This window comes from Dermacentor andersoni, unplaced genomic scaffold (genome assembly GCF_023375885.2).
Source record: "Dermacentor andersoni unplaced genomic scaffold, qqDerAnde1_hic_scaffold ctg00000039.1, whole genome shotgun sequence".
Classification (NCBI taxonomy): domain Eukaryota; kingdom Metazoa; phylum Arthropoda; class Arachnida; order Ixodida; family Ixodidae; genus Dermacentor; species Dermacentor andersoni.
This window is the reverse complement of record NW_027314752.1, coordinates 2,917,448-2,932,227: the sequence shown is the minus strand read 5'-3', so window position 1 is coordinate 2,932,227 and position 14,780 is coordinate 2,917,448. Positions and strand designations below refer to the sequence as shown.

Sequence of the window (14,780 nt, the reverse complement as noted above, 5' to 3'; positions counted from 1 at the left end):
ATTTTGTAGGCGCGTAGGGTACAGCTTAACTAGAACATTCGCACCACAATTTAAGTGAAGCGTTACGTATTAATGGAGCTACAAGCGATTAGAAGTTACCCTCCTCCCTAGCCATGCTTTTCCTCCTCAACTCGCTCGCCGAGCGAGCGGCGCTACGCTCCGCCTTCACTGGTACAGCGTCACGATGCGACGTCACATTGTCCACTTCCGGTTGTTTTGGAGCACGCCCCCTCCCGCGCGAGACCTCTCCGCTAGCCGCTTGGCCGTCGACCAAGAGCTATCGAAGCAGCGTGCGTTGCGAACATTCTGTCGTAGCGCCGAACGTGTCCGGTATACCAGTAACCACAGGCAAGCTGGTCATTTCGGCAAATGACTGGAGGCATAAACTCAAGCGGATGAAGGAACTTTAGCGCAGACGTACGTGAGCAGCCTGATCGGTCAGCACGGTCCAGACACTTGTTGGCGCAGCGCTTAACCAGTCAGACAAAGCGCTAATATTGCTCTAACCAAGTGTAAAACATTCTAAACATTTATAAAAACAAGGTGTTGATTACACTCCTGCGAAAAATACACACCAGCAGCAAAGAATACACTTTGTTGCTGCAGCTGTGTATGGTTGGGCTCTGTGCCACCAGGTGGCTGCACCGTGCAGACCACTCACATTTGCCCTTCTGCTCATCTCATGGCTCACCCCGTTACAGCACAGTCAAGCGGCCAGATTCTGTCCCCTTGCGCTTGCGTTTGCCCTAATACCGGACTCGCGAAATGCTATTGCGTTAGTAATCTTCCGGTGTAAAGTGACGGCCACATACGCGCAAATCCTGGCGCCGATCGGATAGCGGCAGTCCGATGCGCAGCAGCCAGTTCGTTCGTACGCTGCCTTGCAGAGGGACACGATGTCGCAGCTTGACATATTGTCAGTCGCTACGTTTGCAGTCCACAAGGCAACAAAGTCGAATCATAGTGTTCGCGAAAGGACTAAGACCGACTCTGACCGCGGAACTCTCGTGAATATGGAGTACGTTGTAACACAAGCAGACGACACTTGCTGTGGGCCGGAAGTGCTTAAGTGTACTTAAAAATTGTTGTTGTGCATTCTCTTTACGTTACTTTCTTTTCATAAAAACAAATTAACAAACATTCCAACTATTACGAAGATCATTTGTTTACCATAAAGTTGGAAAGATTATCGATCACGCGCCCTGGTCAGCCAATCGGATAGCTCGCCCCACTGACGTCGTATGGGTAATTTCGGTCATATGGCTAGACGAGACGGTCATTAGAGGAAACGCCAGTTCACGGGATTGGCCAGTCGTTTCAGCGGGTGCGAGAGAGAAAATCTGGGGGCGTTCGCGCTTGAAATTTCTCCCTTTGCCTAGGTACCACGGAGGAGCAGTTTCTTTGGTCGTTCTGTCCCTAGGCGTGCCCTGGCGTGCCGGCATTTTGCCATGTGTCGGCTGGCGATCTGTGCGTCGCGTACAAGCACGGTGCGTACAAGTTTTTCTCGTGCGTCTCCTAGGGTGTTGCTGGCGCAGTGCACTGGCGCGAACGATTGTTGTCGTTTGGTCAGTGGTCTCCCGTGAAGGCGAGTATGATATGGCGTTGCCCTGTCACTACCAGTGTCACACGTATACTTCTCATCGCGATCGGCACCGATCCGGATCGAAATTCTCGACTGTGATTGGGTCTCTCGCTCATTTTGTCCAAAGAAGGCAATCACGACCGCGAAATTCGATCAGGATCGGGCGTGATCGCGATGAGCAGTGAGCCGGAACACAAGATACACACACAGCGCACACTGTCAACAATTTCATTGCGAAAGCATTGCGACCTTTGAAGATTATAGCATGGCACTAGTCACTTGATAGATATAGCATATATTACATATATAGCAAAATATATAGCATCTTCACAGTTTTCCCTGTGTGTGCTTTTTCGTTCCTTGCTTGTGCCCCTGTCACACTGGTATCTTACCGTCCTCGCGAATTTTTCCATGCGTCGAACGCTTCGAGAGTGCTCAGTTGCGCGTTATTAAATTGCCATAATTTAAATATTAAAATACTACTAACTTGTAGCGTGGGGTCTCTTTTTCACGTTTCTGTGTCTTCATCCGCTTCCGCTGCTGCCTTAGTATGTCAAACGGCAAACTTCTGACTGCTGTTGCAGAAGTCTTGGCGTCACAAGTTGGCGGCTGGACGTAATAATATTTATATTAAGTCCAGCACGCTTAGGCCTCCGCCACTCCAATCCTACGGGCCATCCTGCTTCCAGCTTTGATCTCCCCACTACCCCTTGGGTGTCCTGGGGATCCTGCGCCGCCTGCTTTATTATAACCTCAGGTCCTCTCCTGAGGCCTCCGGTTGCATGTGCCCTCCTGGAGCAGTGCTTGTAAAAAATCCAATCTATCGTCGCGACTGCAAAAGCGACCCGCGACAACAGTCACAAAAAGCGACAACACCAGTCAGAACCTTGCCTGTCGAACCAAGTCATTCTCACCTAATTATTTAAATGATTAAGCGACTTCTGTAGGTGTCGGTCAATGTCATATTAAGCGACTGGCGAATTTGTTCCCTTTACTGGACGGATCCTGCATCTCGGCATGCATGTTGTAGCTGTGTATTCGTATAGATGTAGGAGCTCGGTGGGAGATCTATTAGTGCAGGCAGCATGCGCTAACACCATGTGGCAGATACTGCTTGATGATTTCTAGTATATCATACCCGCGCGCAGCTATCGTGTGCGCCACAGCCCTTATAAGTTATTTGGCTCAGCCATAAGTTCCAGCTTTGCTCCGACACCACGTGAGTGCTGGTTTCCCATGTCTGTCTGTCCACACAGTTCTTTAAGCTGACAATGACCGCTGTCATCATTGATTTTCATTTTTCGTTGCCAGGATCGTGATCCCCATCTTCACATTGCATTAGTACAAATAATAAGAAAACTTTGACCACTTTGATTAAAGTTCAGGTCCCTGCAATAATGTGCATTTCACTCTATATCTATACATTTCTTTTCTTGGGAGTTCTTCGAAAGTATATTTTTTTCACTAGAAGGTTGGTAACAATGGGCACCTCACCGTCATGGGCTACCAGTTTGGTGCAATGTCCCACTCATTATAAAAATCTTATAGATGGATCGTCATTTGAAGAAAACCAATTCTTTAACAGATGGTCCATTCTGCATTATGGTTCTACCTACCTGTCTTCTACAAGCTATGCATTCACATATGAAAGAACTGTATATAATGATAGTGATGAAGCGGTGTATCTGAAATAACCTTTGACATCATCACAGGAACTTGGAAACAGGTACCACATAGTGATAACTCTGATAATCATTAATCATGTCTTATACATGGCTGGACATGTTTTCGTTCGCTTCTGGCCTTCCTTGGGTCACATGATATTTTCTGTACCTCACAATGAGACCTTAAAGCATAGGCATCTAAGGCTTTCACCTTAAAACGGAAAGACGCAAAATTGATTGCTTCAATGTTGCTTCCCATGAAAATGAACTACGTGTACTTTGTTTAATTTATTCACTTGAGAAATGCACATATAATACCATCCATGTTAACATAGCAGCATAGACGGTGACTATGTGGGGGGCTCCGGGGCCCGAGCCCCCTCCGGAGATTTTCAGGGGGGGGGGGCTGAGCCCCCCACCCTGAAAATAAAATTGTAATCTTGGTCCCCCACTTGATTAATGGCTAGCGTCATTACTATTGTAGTGTTGATAGCTCAGATATGTTGAAATAATTTTTGCTCTTCAAAATGAGAAAACACATGACATTGCTGAACTGTGGCTGTTCGTCAACTCTTGATATTAAACAATAGAGAATCGTCTTACCGCCCTCAAATAGTTTGTGCGCGGTTTACAAGCTGGAACATACATTCAACTAACTTTCTCCTCAAAACTTAATAACCGCTTCTCAGAATTACAATATTGAAAATTGTTCATGGCAGAACAGCCCTTTTTGCATCATTTTGTGGAGTCTTGATAATAGCAATCCCTTGCTATTGAAAGTTGTAACATTCTTTTCATTAACATTGAAGTTCGAATGCTTTCAAGTCCTTTTAAATAAAAAAATAGGAGGCTTGGGACATTGTGGTATAGGGCCTATCCAGACATTTTTAAACTGCTAGAATAAGAAGTTAACATTCACGAATGTTTGTACTGAGAAAAAGGTACCGAGTTCGATTTATCTAAGCAGTGGTTCATACACACCTCTAACACCACCCCAGGAGGAGCCAGACACTGCCAAATTTTTTCCAATATACCCCCCCCCCTCCTTACTTTCTCCCGCACGCAAGAGGTATTCGCCAAATGCCAGTTAGGTCGGAAGAGACAAAATAGAAAGGCGTCTTTTTGCGCCTCTTGTTCATCGAGCAATGTTTCAGAAAAAATGAGGACATACAAGGCACTGTTTCCAACTAAATCTTTTATCCAAGAAAACCAATATACAGTAAACTACCACTTGAACGTCACTTAAGCAAATTATTCAGCTGTACGAACTTTTTTTGTATCCCCCATCGAAACCCCATTCAACCCAATGCAAATGCCTTTCAGTTTAACAAAATTCAGTACAGTGGCATTTCAGTTCTGTGATCATATTCTGCTACATCATCATCATCATGATTTTTATTTTTACCACTGGATACAAGGTGAAAAAGGGAGAGCCGGGAAAAAAGCCGAAATCTCTTCGGCTTGACAAAGTTCCGGTCTCCCAGACAGGCACGGAAGCGGCTGGTGTAGCAATACAATTACGCATAAAGTGTGGAAATAAGAGTTTTTTAAACACAAATACATATAGAAATTTTCATGTTATTACATGGAAACTAGTTGTAATACAGTTGTGTCAAATGACTCCCAGTATACAATTATAATCTGTTATCTTGCATATTATTATTTAACACAGACTCAGTTGCATATATCATAGTGGACTTGGAAGCACCGAACGAGTACGGATGCTGATCAAATTTTTTCTGATCGCACAGATCGTGCTGTCGAGGACCGGATTCGTCGACGCAGGGTCTGAGCATGCACTGCATCAGGCCTATCTACTGCTACCTCCGGCTGTCTGCCCTGCTGGCTTCATCGGACAAAACAAGTCGCAGGAAGCTGTACCACGTGCACTGCACTGGGACCACCTGACCAGCACGGTGACGTCGACGGAGACATCGTGGCACCCGGATAAAAGCAGCAGCCTTTTCGACGTTCCCTTCAGTGGACTTGGAAGCACCGAACGAGCACGGATGCTGATCAAATTTTTTCTGATCGCACAGGTTAGTGACCAGCATTTAGTCTCTTCAGTTAGAGACAACGGCGTAACGTTAACGGTGCTCCCAAGTCCACAATGCTGTGTTGCTATTTTGCGGGGTTGTTTTAATGTTGTCCGCTTAATGTTACTAACATCCGGAGACGAACAAAATCCAGGCCCTTACTCTCATTCAGATGAATGTTCGCAGCGGGAACTAATGAAACACATTCTAAGAGAACAAAAGGAAACGAACAAAACACTGAAACAACTGTCTTCAAATATCAAGCATGTGGAGACAATAGTTGCAGATTTGCAAGAAAGAATGACAGTTATTGAGAATGAAAGGGGATTATGGAAAGAATGCGAAGACAGGATAGTACACTGCGAGGAATCTTGTAAATCTACCATGATGCAAGTAGAATTTCTGGCATCGAAGGTCGATGATTTAGAAAATAGAAGTAGGCGGAATAACCTAGTAATTTATGGATTAAGAGAGAGCTCTGATGAAGATGTTAAAACACTTGAAGAAGAAGTGCACGGTATACTTAAGAAGATCCTAGGAATAGAAATTAACTCAATAGAACGAGTTCACAGAATTGGTACAAAGCAAAGCTAAAGGACACGCCCCGTTATTATCAGGCTATTCAACTTCGCTGAGAAAAACAAAATATTATCAAGCTGCTTCAAGGTGAAAAACACTCGGGTTTCAATATCCGAGGATTTCTCAAAGAAAGTATGCGACACACGTGCTAAATTATGGTGTTCTGCAGTAAGTGACAAGGCGAAAGGGGCAAAGGTATCTCTGTTATTTGATAAGCTAAAAATAAATGGCAACACCTTTATATGGAATGAGTGTGAGGTCAGAAGAATTGAACTATCTAAACCGAAAACTTCTGCACACGCTGGCCCAGCAGCTTGCGATGGCACGTGACAACAACGTACGAAATGTATCAGAGTGTTATCACTGAATGCGCGCAGCGTAGTCAATAAGTCCAGCCTACTTGAAAGCATAGTTGCAGCCCATCAACCGCACGTTATAGTCATCACGGAAACCTGGCTTCAGGAAAGCGTCCAGGATTCCGAAGTGTTTCCACCTTCTTATCGGCTCATACGGAAAGACAGAGAATTGCGGGGGGGGGAGGTGTAGCTGTCGCAATTAAATCTAACATAAAATTCACAGTTTTAAACAGCATACCTGACCATGAAAGCGTATGGTGTAACCTTACATTTAATGGAAAAAGCATATTTCTGGGTGGCGTATACCGACCTCCGAATGCGCCCCCTGAATACCTAGACGTTATGCATGATTACATTGCACAACACACTTATTCACGTTCCAATATTATTATCACGGGTGATTTCAATTTACCAGGAATCAATTCGTCTAATCTTTCGCACAACAGCTCCGACGCAAAAAGTGCTGAATCACTATTGTTCATGTCATTTACCTTCTCTCTAGACCAGCTAGTTTCCGAACCGACTAGAATAGCTGGTCAGTCATGTTCTGTGCTTGATCTGATGTTCGTAAGCAGTCTATTTCAAAATAACACATTAAACGTTGAAAATAGCATTTCGGACCATAAAACTATTGTATTCTCCTGTCCGATTTTAGGAAACTGTGAACGCGTTAAGCCATCGATTGCTGTTATTAGGGATTACACAAGAGCGGATGACAATGCTATCTCAGAATATTTAAACGCCTGCTTTCTGCAGGTTTCATTACTTCATGACGTAAATGAATTATGGTTATGTTTTAAGCATATTGTACACTTTTGTGAAGAAAACTACATTCCCTCCAGAAAGAAAAGAGTGAACAGAGAACATCCTTGGGTATCGCGCGAAATAATACATTTAAAACGAGAAATTAAAAGGAAGCGCAGAAAGAAAACCACACGTGACCTTCAAGATCTCGTACGCTTATTACAAGATAAGATAAACATATGGCCAAGGAGCGTTTTTTCACTGTTACTCTGCCTTCTTACACAACGAATAAACCACAAAAATCCTGCTGCTACCTATCGAGGGAGTGGCACACCGTATCGCAGATTACTGTTTCAAACGAGACGATTGTTCAGCCTGACGTCATAGCAAGCAAATTTAATGAATTTTTTCTATCTGTATTTAACAGAACTACATTATCATTTCGAGAATCCAATGCCTGAAATAGATATCGACCAACAAGGAATTCTTCGACTCTTACAAAAACTGGATGTAGAGAAACCCTGTGGCCCTGATCTTATATCAGATGCATTTTTGCAAAAACATGCAGTTTGGACGTCAAAATACTTATACGTAATTTACAGGCGATCTTTGGAAGCTTCAGTGATACCTGACGACTGGCGAAGGGCCAAAGTAATACCTGTGCACAAATCTGGCTCTAAACTCGACGTAAGTAACTATAGATCTGTTTCATTAACATGTGCATCCAGTAAATTGTTCGAACATATTATTTATAAGGCCATAATATTGCACTTAGAGAATAATAACCTACTATACAGCCGGCAACATGGATTCCGTTCAGGTCTAAGTACTATTACTCAGTTAGCTGAGTTAACCCATGATGTAGCTACCACAATAAATAACAGAAGCCAAATAGATGCCATTTTCTTAGATTTTTCAAAGGCCTTTGATGTTGTTCCTCATCCAGATCTTACTACTAAACTAATTGCCATTGGTGTACACGAGAAAACAGTATCATGGATCAAGAACTATCTCGAAAACAGAAAGCAATGCGTAGCTGTGAATGATATTACGTCTGATTACGTCAACGTTTTTTCTGGTGTTCCACAAGGCTCGGTTCTTGCGCCCCTCCTATTTCTGATCTACATCAATGATATTCGTTCATGCGTTCAGCCGCCTATTCGTCGATGATTGCGTAGTGTACGCAACAGTGAATACCAGAGAGGATCAGGTAAAACTAGATGATTCGTTAGCTGCTGTACAAAATTGGTGCAACATTTGGGGGATGAAACTGAATGCATCAAAAACTACCAGTATCTCCTTCACTCACAAGAAAAATGTGCTTCAGTTTACATACACAATAAACAATATATCACTAAGAAAATACGAGGAGGTCACATATCTCGAGGTCACTCTTACAACGAAATTAAATTGGGAAACTCATATAGATAACATATATGACAAGGCCCTAGGTAAACTACATTTCTTGAGAAGAAAACTTAGAAACACACCTCCTAGTGTTAAATTAAATGCATGCAAAACCCTCATTAGACCCTCTTTAGAGTATGCTGACATTATTTGGGCCCCGCACCAGAAGCATTTCACCGAGAAACTAGAACGCATACAGAACTTAGCATTGAGATTTATATATTCACAATATTCACGTCAAACGAGCATTACGAACCTGCGCGTCAAGGCTAACATTCAATCACTGGCTCAGCATAGAATGATTTCCAGATTAAAATTTCTATACTTACTTTATCACGGCTCCTATCGAATACCACAAGCAACATAAATTCAAGCGCCATTCAGACTTTCTGCCCGAACCAACCATAATAAATCAATACGACACCATCCCAGCCATAATAACACTCACAAGTACTCTTTATTCCCACACGCCATTTCCCATTGGAACATACTACCCTCCAGAGCCGTAAATTGCCCATCTGCCAACGCAATTATTGACAGTATTGAGAATCTGGAATTCGAATGGTGATATTACCTGTATTTCATATGCAGCCTTTGTAGATGCATTCTTATAGTAAACGCTGTTTCTCCTGCTTCCCGGGCGGCTCATTTAAACAGTGTATATATTTATTGAGTGTGTTCTTTTTTGTGTGTGCTAATGCTCTTTGTTTTGGATACACTAGTTTCACTTTATTCTTTTTTTGTACTGTATTCCATGTTGTAACCACTCATGCATGGGCCCGACGATGGCCTGCAATATTGTAAAATAAATAACTAAATAAGAATGCAAAAGCAATATATGTATACATATATATACATACACACACATACATATATAAATATAACAAATTTCACAGAAGTTTACAATAAACACAAGTTAAGTTACCATCAGGAAACATTCTTTTTTTTTTTCAGAAATTATTTTACATACTTGCAAATATATATGTGCATCTATGTTAAAAAACATAAAAAAAGAAAATCTGCATATAGGCTGCTGCTTTCGCGACAGACATCACGGCAACGTAGCCCAGGGCGTCATCACATCCTTGAATTTTAACAAACGCAAAGACGCCCTTTGCAGCATCCAGTTTACAACACGAAACCCTGCCACGTGGTTCGGGCACAATCACTGCAGCGGAAACCCGGATTCTAGGAATAGTAGTTACAAGTGTGAATGTATAAACAAAACAAAAAGCTTCTACTTAACATTGATACAAAAAAATCTTCTGGCGTCGATGCGATACCCAACACATTCCTATTCCGGTATGCCGAGTGGTGCTCTAAATTCTTATGTGTGATTTTTAATAAGTCGTTACAACTATCCGAGTTGCCTCATGACTGGAAGTTTGGAAAGATTGTTCCAGTGCCAAAAGGAGGAGACCCATCGCTGCTTTCTTCCTATCGACCCATTTCTATACTCTGCACATGTTCCAAACTTCTTGAACACATTATCTTTAAACATCTAACAGCTTATCTTGAGCTTCATGGTTTTCTTGACCCCAGGCAGCATGGATTTCGTAAAGGGCTTTCAACTACTACTCAGCTTATAGAAACCATTCATGATTTCGCAGCTATTCTGGATGAGCAAGGGCAAATTGATATTATTTTTCTAGATTTCGAGAAAGCGTTTGACCGGGTATCACATACCAAACTCATGATAAAATTGAAACCTATACTTAAAAATGAGTCCCTTCTTTCTTGGATTCAAGCATACCTTACTTCGAGACGACAAACTGTAAACATAGACGGAACACATTCACGTTCAAGACCTGTACTATCCGGAATCCCACAGGGATCAGTGCTTGGGCCCTTATTTTTCTTAATTTTCATCAATGATATTGCACAGGAATTGCCAGTTAAAATAAAATTGTTTGCTGACGACTGCGTTTTATATAAAGAAATCCGTAGTCCCGCTGACCAATCGCTGTTAAATACCTCGCTGTCTACAGTGCAATCATGGTGCAGCACATGGCAAATGAAAATCAATGCGAAAAAAACTGTAGCGATGACCGTGACGCGGAAACGACACCCTTTAAACAACCGGTATTCGATCGATGGGCAAATTTTAGACCGCGTGACAAGCTATAAATATTTGGGTGTAGTTATCAGCTCGGATTTAAAATGGAATGAGCACGTGTCATACATAGAAAAGAAAGCCATGCAGAAGCTTGGTTACTTGAGGCGTTGCTTAAGAAATTCACCCCATGAGATAAAGCTACTAGCTTACAAAACTTTCGTCCGCCCGATTCTTGAGTATGGGTCTGTCGTCTGGGATCCACATAGCGATATTAACATACAAAAGGTGGAAAAAATTCAGAGAAAGGCGATAAGGTTTGTATTCAATTCCTTCAGCCGGTATGCATCACCAAGTGCTATGCTCGAAACAGCAGAACTGGTTACCCTGCAAAAACGGCGATTTAAAGAACGATTAAAGTACATGTATCTGCTCTATCATGGAAAATTGGGCATCGACAAGGACACGTATACCGAGCCTCTAACTCGTCGATCAACTCGGTCTAGCCGCGCTAAGCAGCTTAAAGATTACTACTGCAAAACAGAAGCCTTTAGAAATTCATATTTTCCCCGAACCATTAGGGAATGGAATGCACTTCCTGCTGCGGTGGTTGCCTGCGACACCATCGAATCATTCTTAAAGCTGCTCAAAGAAATTGTGTAAATGACCGGGGTACATACCTGCCCTCCTTTCCTTTTTTTCTTTTCTTTTCGGCTTGTCCTTCCACATAGCTGAACGCACGTGTTTTCTGATGCTTCTGCCACGGCTACACATTTTTACACACTACCACATTATATTTCTCTGACAGGATGTATGTTCTGTAATCGTTTACCACGAATGGTATGCTTATATTATTCTAGTTTAGTTTTTCTGTCTCTTAAGTGTTTGTGAACTTGGCGCTAAGAGCAGTTTACATTTCCTTCTGGAATAATTTCACATTGTTAGCGCTAATTGCTACGTTTTCGCAAATGACACGCTGCTTATATTTTCAAATTCAGTGCTATTTCATTTTGCTCACGCTTCACACCTTGTACTCAGTCTTGTTCGTCATGTATGTAACCACTCCTGCTTAAGGCCTCTAACCAGAGGCTGGCAGTAATCTTGAAATAAATAAATAAATATAAAATCATCGTCATGTGGCCTTTTCAACAATGCGTCGTACTTGATAGATCCGGAGAGTCTGCTGTTCTTGAAGAGCCTTTTATCGGCAGAAGCAATGAGGTGTGCAACAAACATGGACAAAGTGTATGGAGTCTGAGCATTTCACTCTTCAAAAGTCTGCGGTACAGTTCATTTCACTGCTGAACCAGTTTTACTCATGAAACTTCACTGCCAACTGCACTGAAACTTGAAAACAAATAGTTGCAGCAAAGCAAGCATTTTATAATTTTCAGTTGAATAAAGAATTCGACTTTCGCCATTATTTTATTTATTTATTTTATTTACAATACTGCTACTCTCATTTGAGAGCGTGGCAGTTGGGCGATACAGTAGACATGTATATGAATACGCATTTAGGCAGAACAGTTAATTGAAAAAAGGAAGAAAAAAGAAAACAATTGCCCGAGGATGGTAATATAAGAAAGAAGCTGAGTTTAGAAACAAAAATGCAAGTTTTCACATGACAGTTAATTAACATGATTCTGGCAGTTAAGAACACGTAATTAACTAGTTTATACATAAAATAGGAGCGAACTGAACGATAACACTTAACGCGTGAAGAAATTTTAAAGTTATGTGAAGGGATACGCTTTAAAGCATACACTTTGAGAGCGAGAAACACGAATGGAAAAAGAAAGAACAATCTAGGCAAGCAATCAGCAGGAAATGGCAGTTATAACAATTATCTTAGGACTAGCAGTAGTACAGTAATGAAAATTTATTTTGGGAACACAGTGTACCATATGTCCACATAACGACAATCAAACAAAAATGGAAAAAGAAAACTGGGAAGTCGAAAGCAACACAATGCGAAATTTCTGACGATGACACGTGCGATGATAAATTGTTTTATTTACGCACTGCAGCTTCCACTTGTGAAGTAAATTCGGACAACGATTCGATGGCGGTTATAGCAGGATCAAGTCGGTTCCATTCAGCAATTGTAAGGGGGAAGAATGAATACTTAAACGTGTCATTGTTGCATGTGTATTCTGTTAAAGTGTGCGCATGTTTGTTACGTGTTTTTCGAGCCTCAGAAAATGAAATGTACCTGGACACATCTATCTTATAGTTATTTTTTAGAAGCTGAAACAAGAACTTCAGGCGAGCGTATTTTGCCCTGGTAGATAGCATTTGCAATCCAGACTGCGTTAGAAGATTAGTCGGTGAGTCAGTGCGTATATATTTGTTGTGAATGAACCTTATAGCCTTTCTTTGTACTGCCTCTAATTTTGTTATGTTAGTTGTTCTATGAGGAAACCAGACTGTATTTGCATATTCGAGAACCGGCCTAACGAACATTGTGTAGGCCAGTAGCTTCGTTGATGTTGTAGAGAGCTCAAGGCTTCTTTTGAGGAAGAATAGTTTGCGTAATGCACCTGCCGTGATATTTGAAATGTGTTTATCCCACCTGAGGTCTGAGGTTAATGTAGCTCCCAGGTATTTATGTTGTTCAACTTTAGTTAGTGGTATGCCGTTAATCTCATATGTAAAGTTAGATGGTCTTGTTTTCCTTGTTACGGTCATGACCACAGACTTTTTTACGTTAATTGACATCTGCCAATTAGAGCACCATATAGCTAGAGTGTTGAGGGATGTATTAAGTGCGATGTTATAGTTATAATTAGTGATTTCACTATAGATAACGCAGTCGTCGGCGAACAGTTTTATATTACAACCAATGTTAGCTGTGATGTCATTAATATAGATTATTAAGAAGAGTAATGGCCCAAGAACTGAGCCTTGGGGAACTCCGGAAGTAACGGTGACAGTGTTAGGTGGCATTTTTTCGTAGGTTACAAATTGTGAACGATTGGCTAGAAATTCTTTTATCCAGGCTGAAAGGAGCCCTTTCCCAACAACACTTTCAACTTTAGCGATTAATTTGTTATGGCATACACAATCAAATGCCTTAGATAGATCAAGTAAAATCATGTCAGTCTGGCCGCGGTGATTGATAGTATATGCAAGATCGTGGACTAGTTCTGTTAGTTGGGTTATTGTTGATAAACCACTGCGAAAACCATGTTGGTAGGGAGACAAGAAGCCAATGCTCTCTAGAAAAACCGTTATGTGCTTTAAGATTATGTGCTCTAGAAGCTTACAGGATGTACTAGTTAATGAAATGGGTCTAAAATTTGAAATTTCTGCTGTGTCGCCTGATTTATGGATAGGTATTATCTTTGCAATTTTCCAGTCGTTCGGTAGCTGTGAAGTCGTGAGTGATTTACGAAAAATTATGCCGAGGTATCTACTGCACCATTCCGCATACCTTTTCAGAAAGTCGTTAGGTATGTTGTCAGGACCGCTGCCTTTTTTAGGGTCAAGATTAAGCAGAAGATTAAGTATGCCAGCATCCGTAATGTGTAATTTGCCAATGCTTACGCCCTGTCTCGTTAGAATGGGGGGAATAATGTTATTGTCTGTAGTAAATACTGATTGAAAAAAAATGTTATATGCGTTGGCTTTCGCAGTTTCTTCCTCTGGGCTTAAGTGGGACGCTTCTCCATCATTGGTGCGAAAGTGCCTCCAGAACCTTCCGGGATTATTAGTAAGAAAGCTCGGTAACTTTACATTAAAATAATATTCTTTTGCTCGTTTGGCTGCAAGCTTGAATTCCGCGATGGCATTAGGAAGTTTCGTCACCCTGGATTCGTCTCCTCCTTTAATTTTTATTGTTCTATGCAGTCTTTTCAGACGGCGCTTTGCCTGAATAACTTCTTGGGTTATCCAGGGATTATTTTTTGGCGGCCGCTTGGTTTTAGTGGGCACGTAGTTTGTGACGCAGTAGAGGACGATAGATTTGTACTTATACTCGCCTATTATACTTTAATAGGCGAGGGAAAATGTATAAAATTATGCGCTAATAATATTATTTTTGTGGTTACCGCCTTATTTGCCTAACAGGAAAAGTTTGAAGTATGAATTATTTGCAGCCTCGCAGAGGAACAGTGGCTGGCAGCTATGAGGCCGTGGGCGGGGCTTCGCTGCATACTTAAGTTGCATCCGACTATAGTTTCGTTTTTTTAATTACCTCTAGAAGAATTATAGAGAAATATATATTTGCGGAACAATCACATTTCTTTTGGATCCCTCGTTTACTGCTCTACCAAGTGCCAAAACTGACTCTTATTGTTATTTGGGAGGTTGTGTAACGATGCGTGGCCGCCAGTCCCGTGCAACCGCATAGAGCGCAGG

General features: G+C 41.7%; 1 protein-coding gene across 15 annotated transcripts in view; it reads left to right on the top strand.

The window, feature by feature from the left end:
• The first annotated feature begins 1,276 nt into the window (after positions 1–1,276).
• LOC126528210 (uncharacterized) overlaps positions 1,277–14,780 on the top strand; it is a 32,784-nt gene continuing 19,280 nt past the window's right edge. For 4 of the 15 annotated variants that reach the window (XR_011891308.1, XR_011891303.1, XR_011891304.1 and 1 more), the window contains exons 1-2: positions 1,496–1,585; positions 4,998–5,285. Coding sequence is in view for 7 of the 15 variants with exons in the window: in XM_072285748.1 (XP_072141849.1) it covers positions 1,449–1,487; positions 4,998–5,285; positions 14,057–14,133 (404 nt within the window). In the remaining 8 variants the exon portion in view is untranslated. The other 11 variants (XR_011891307.1, XR_011891305.1, XR_011891301.1 and 8 more) reach the window with 9 other exon arrangements.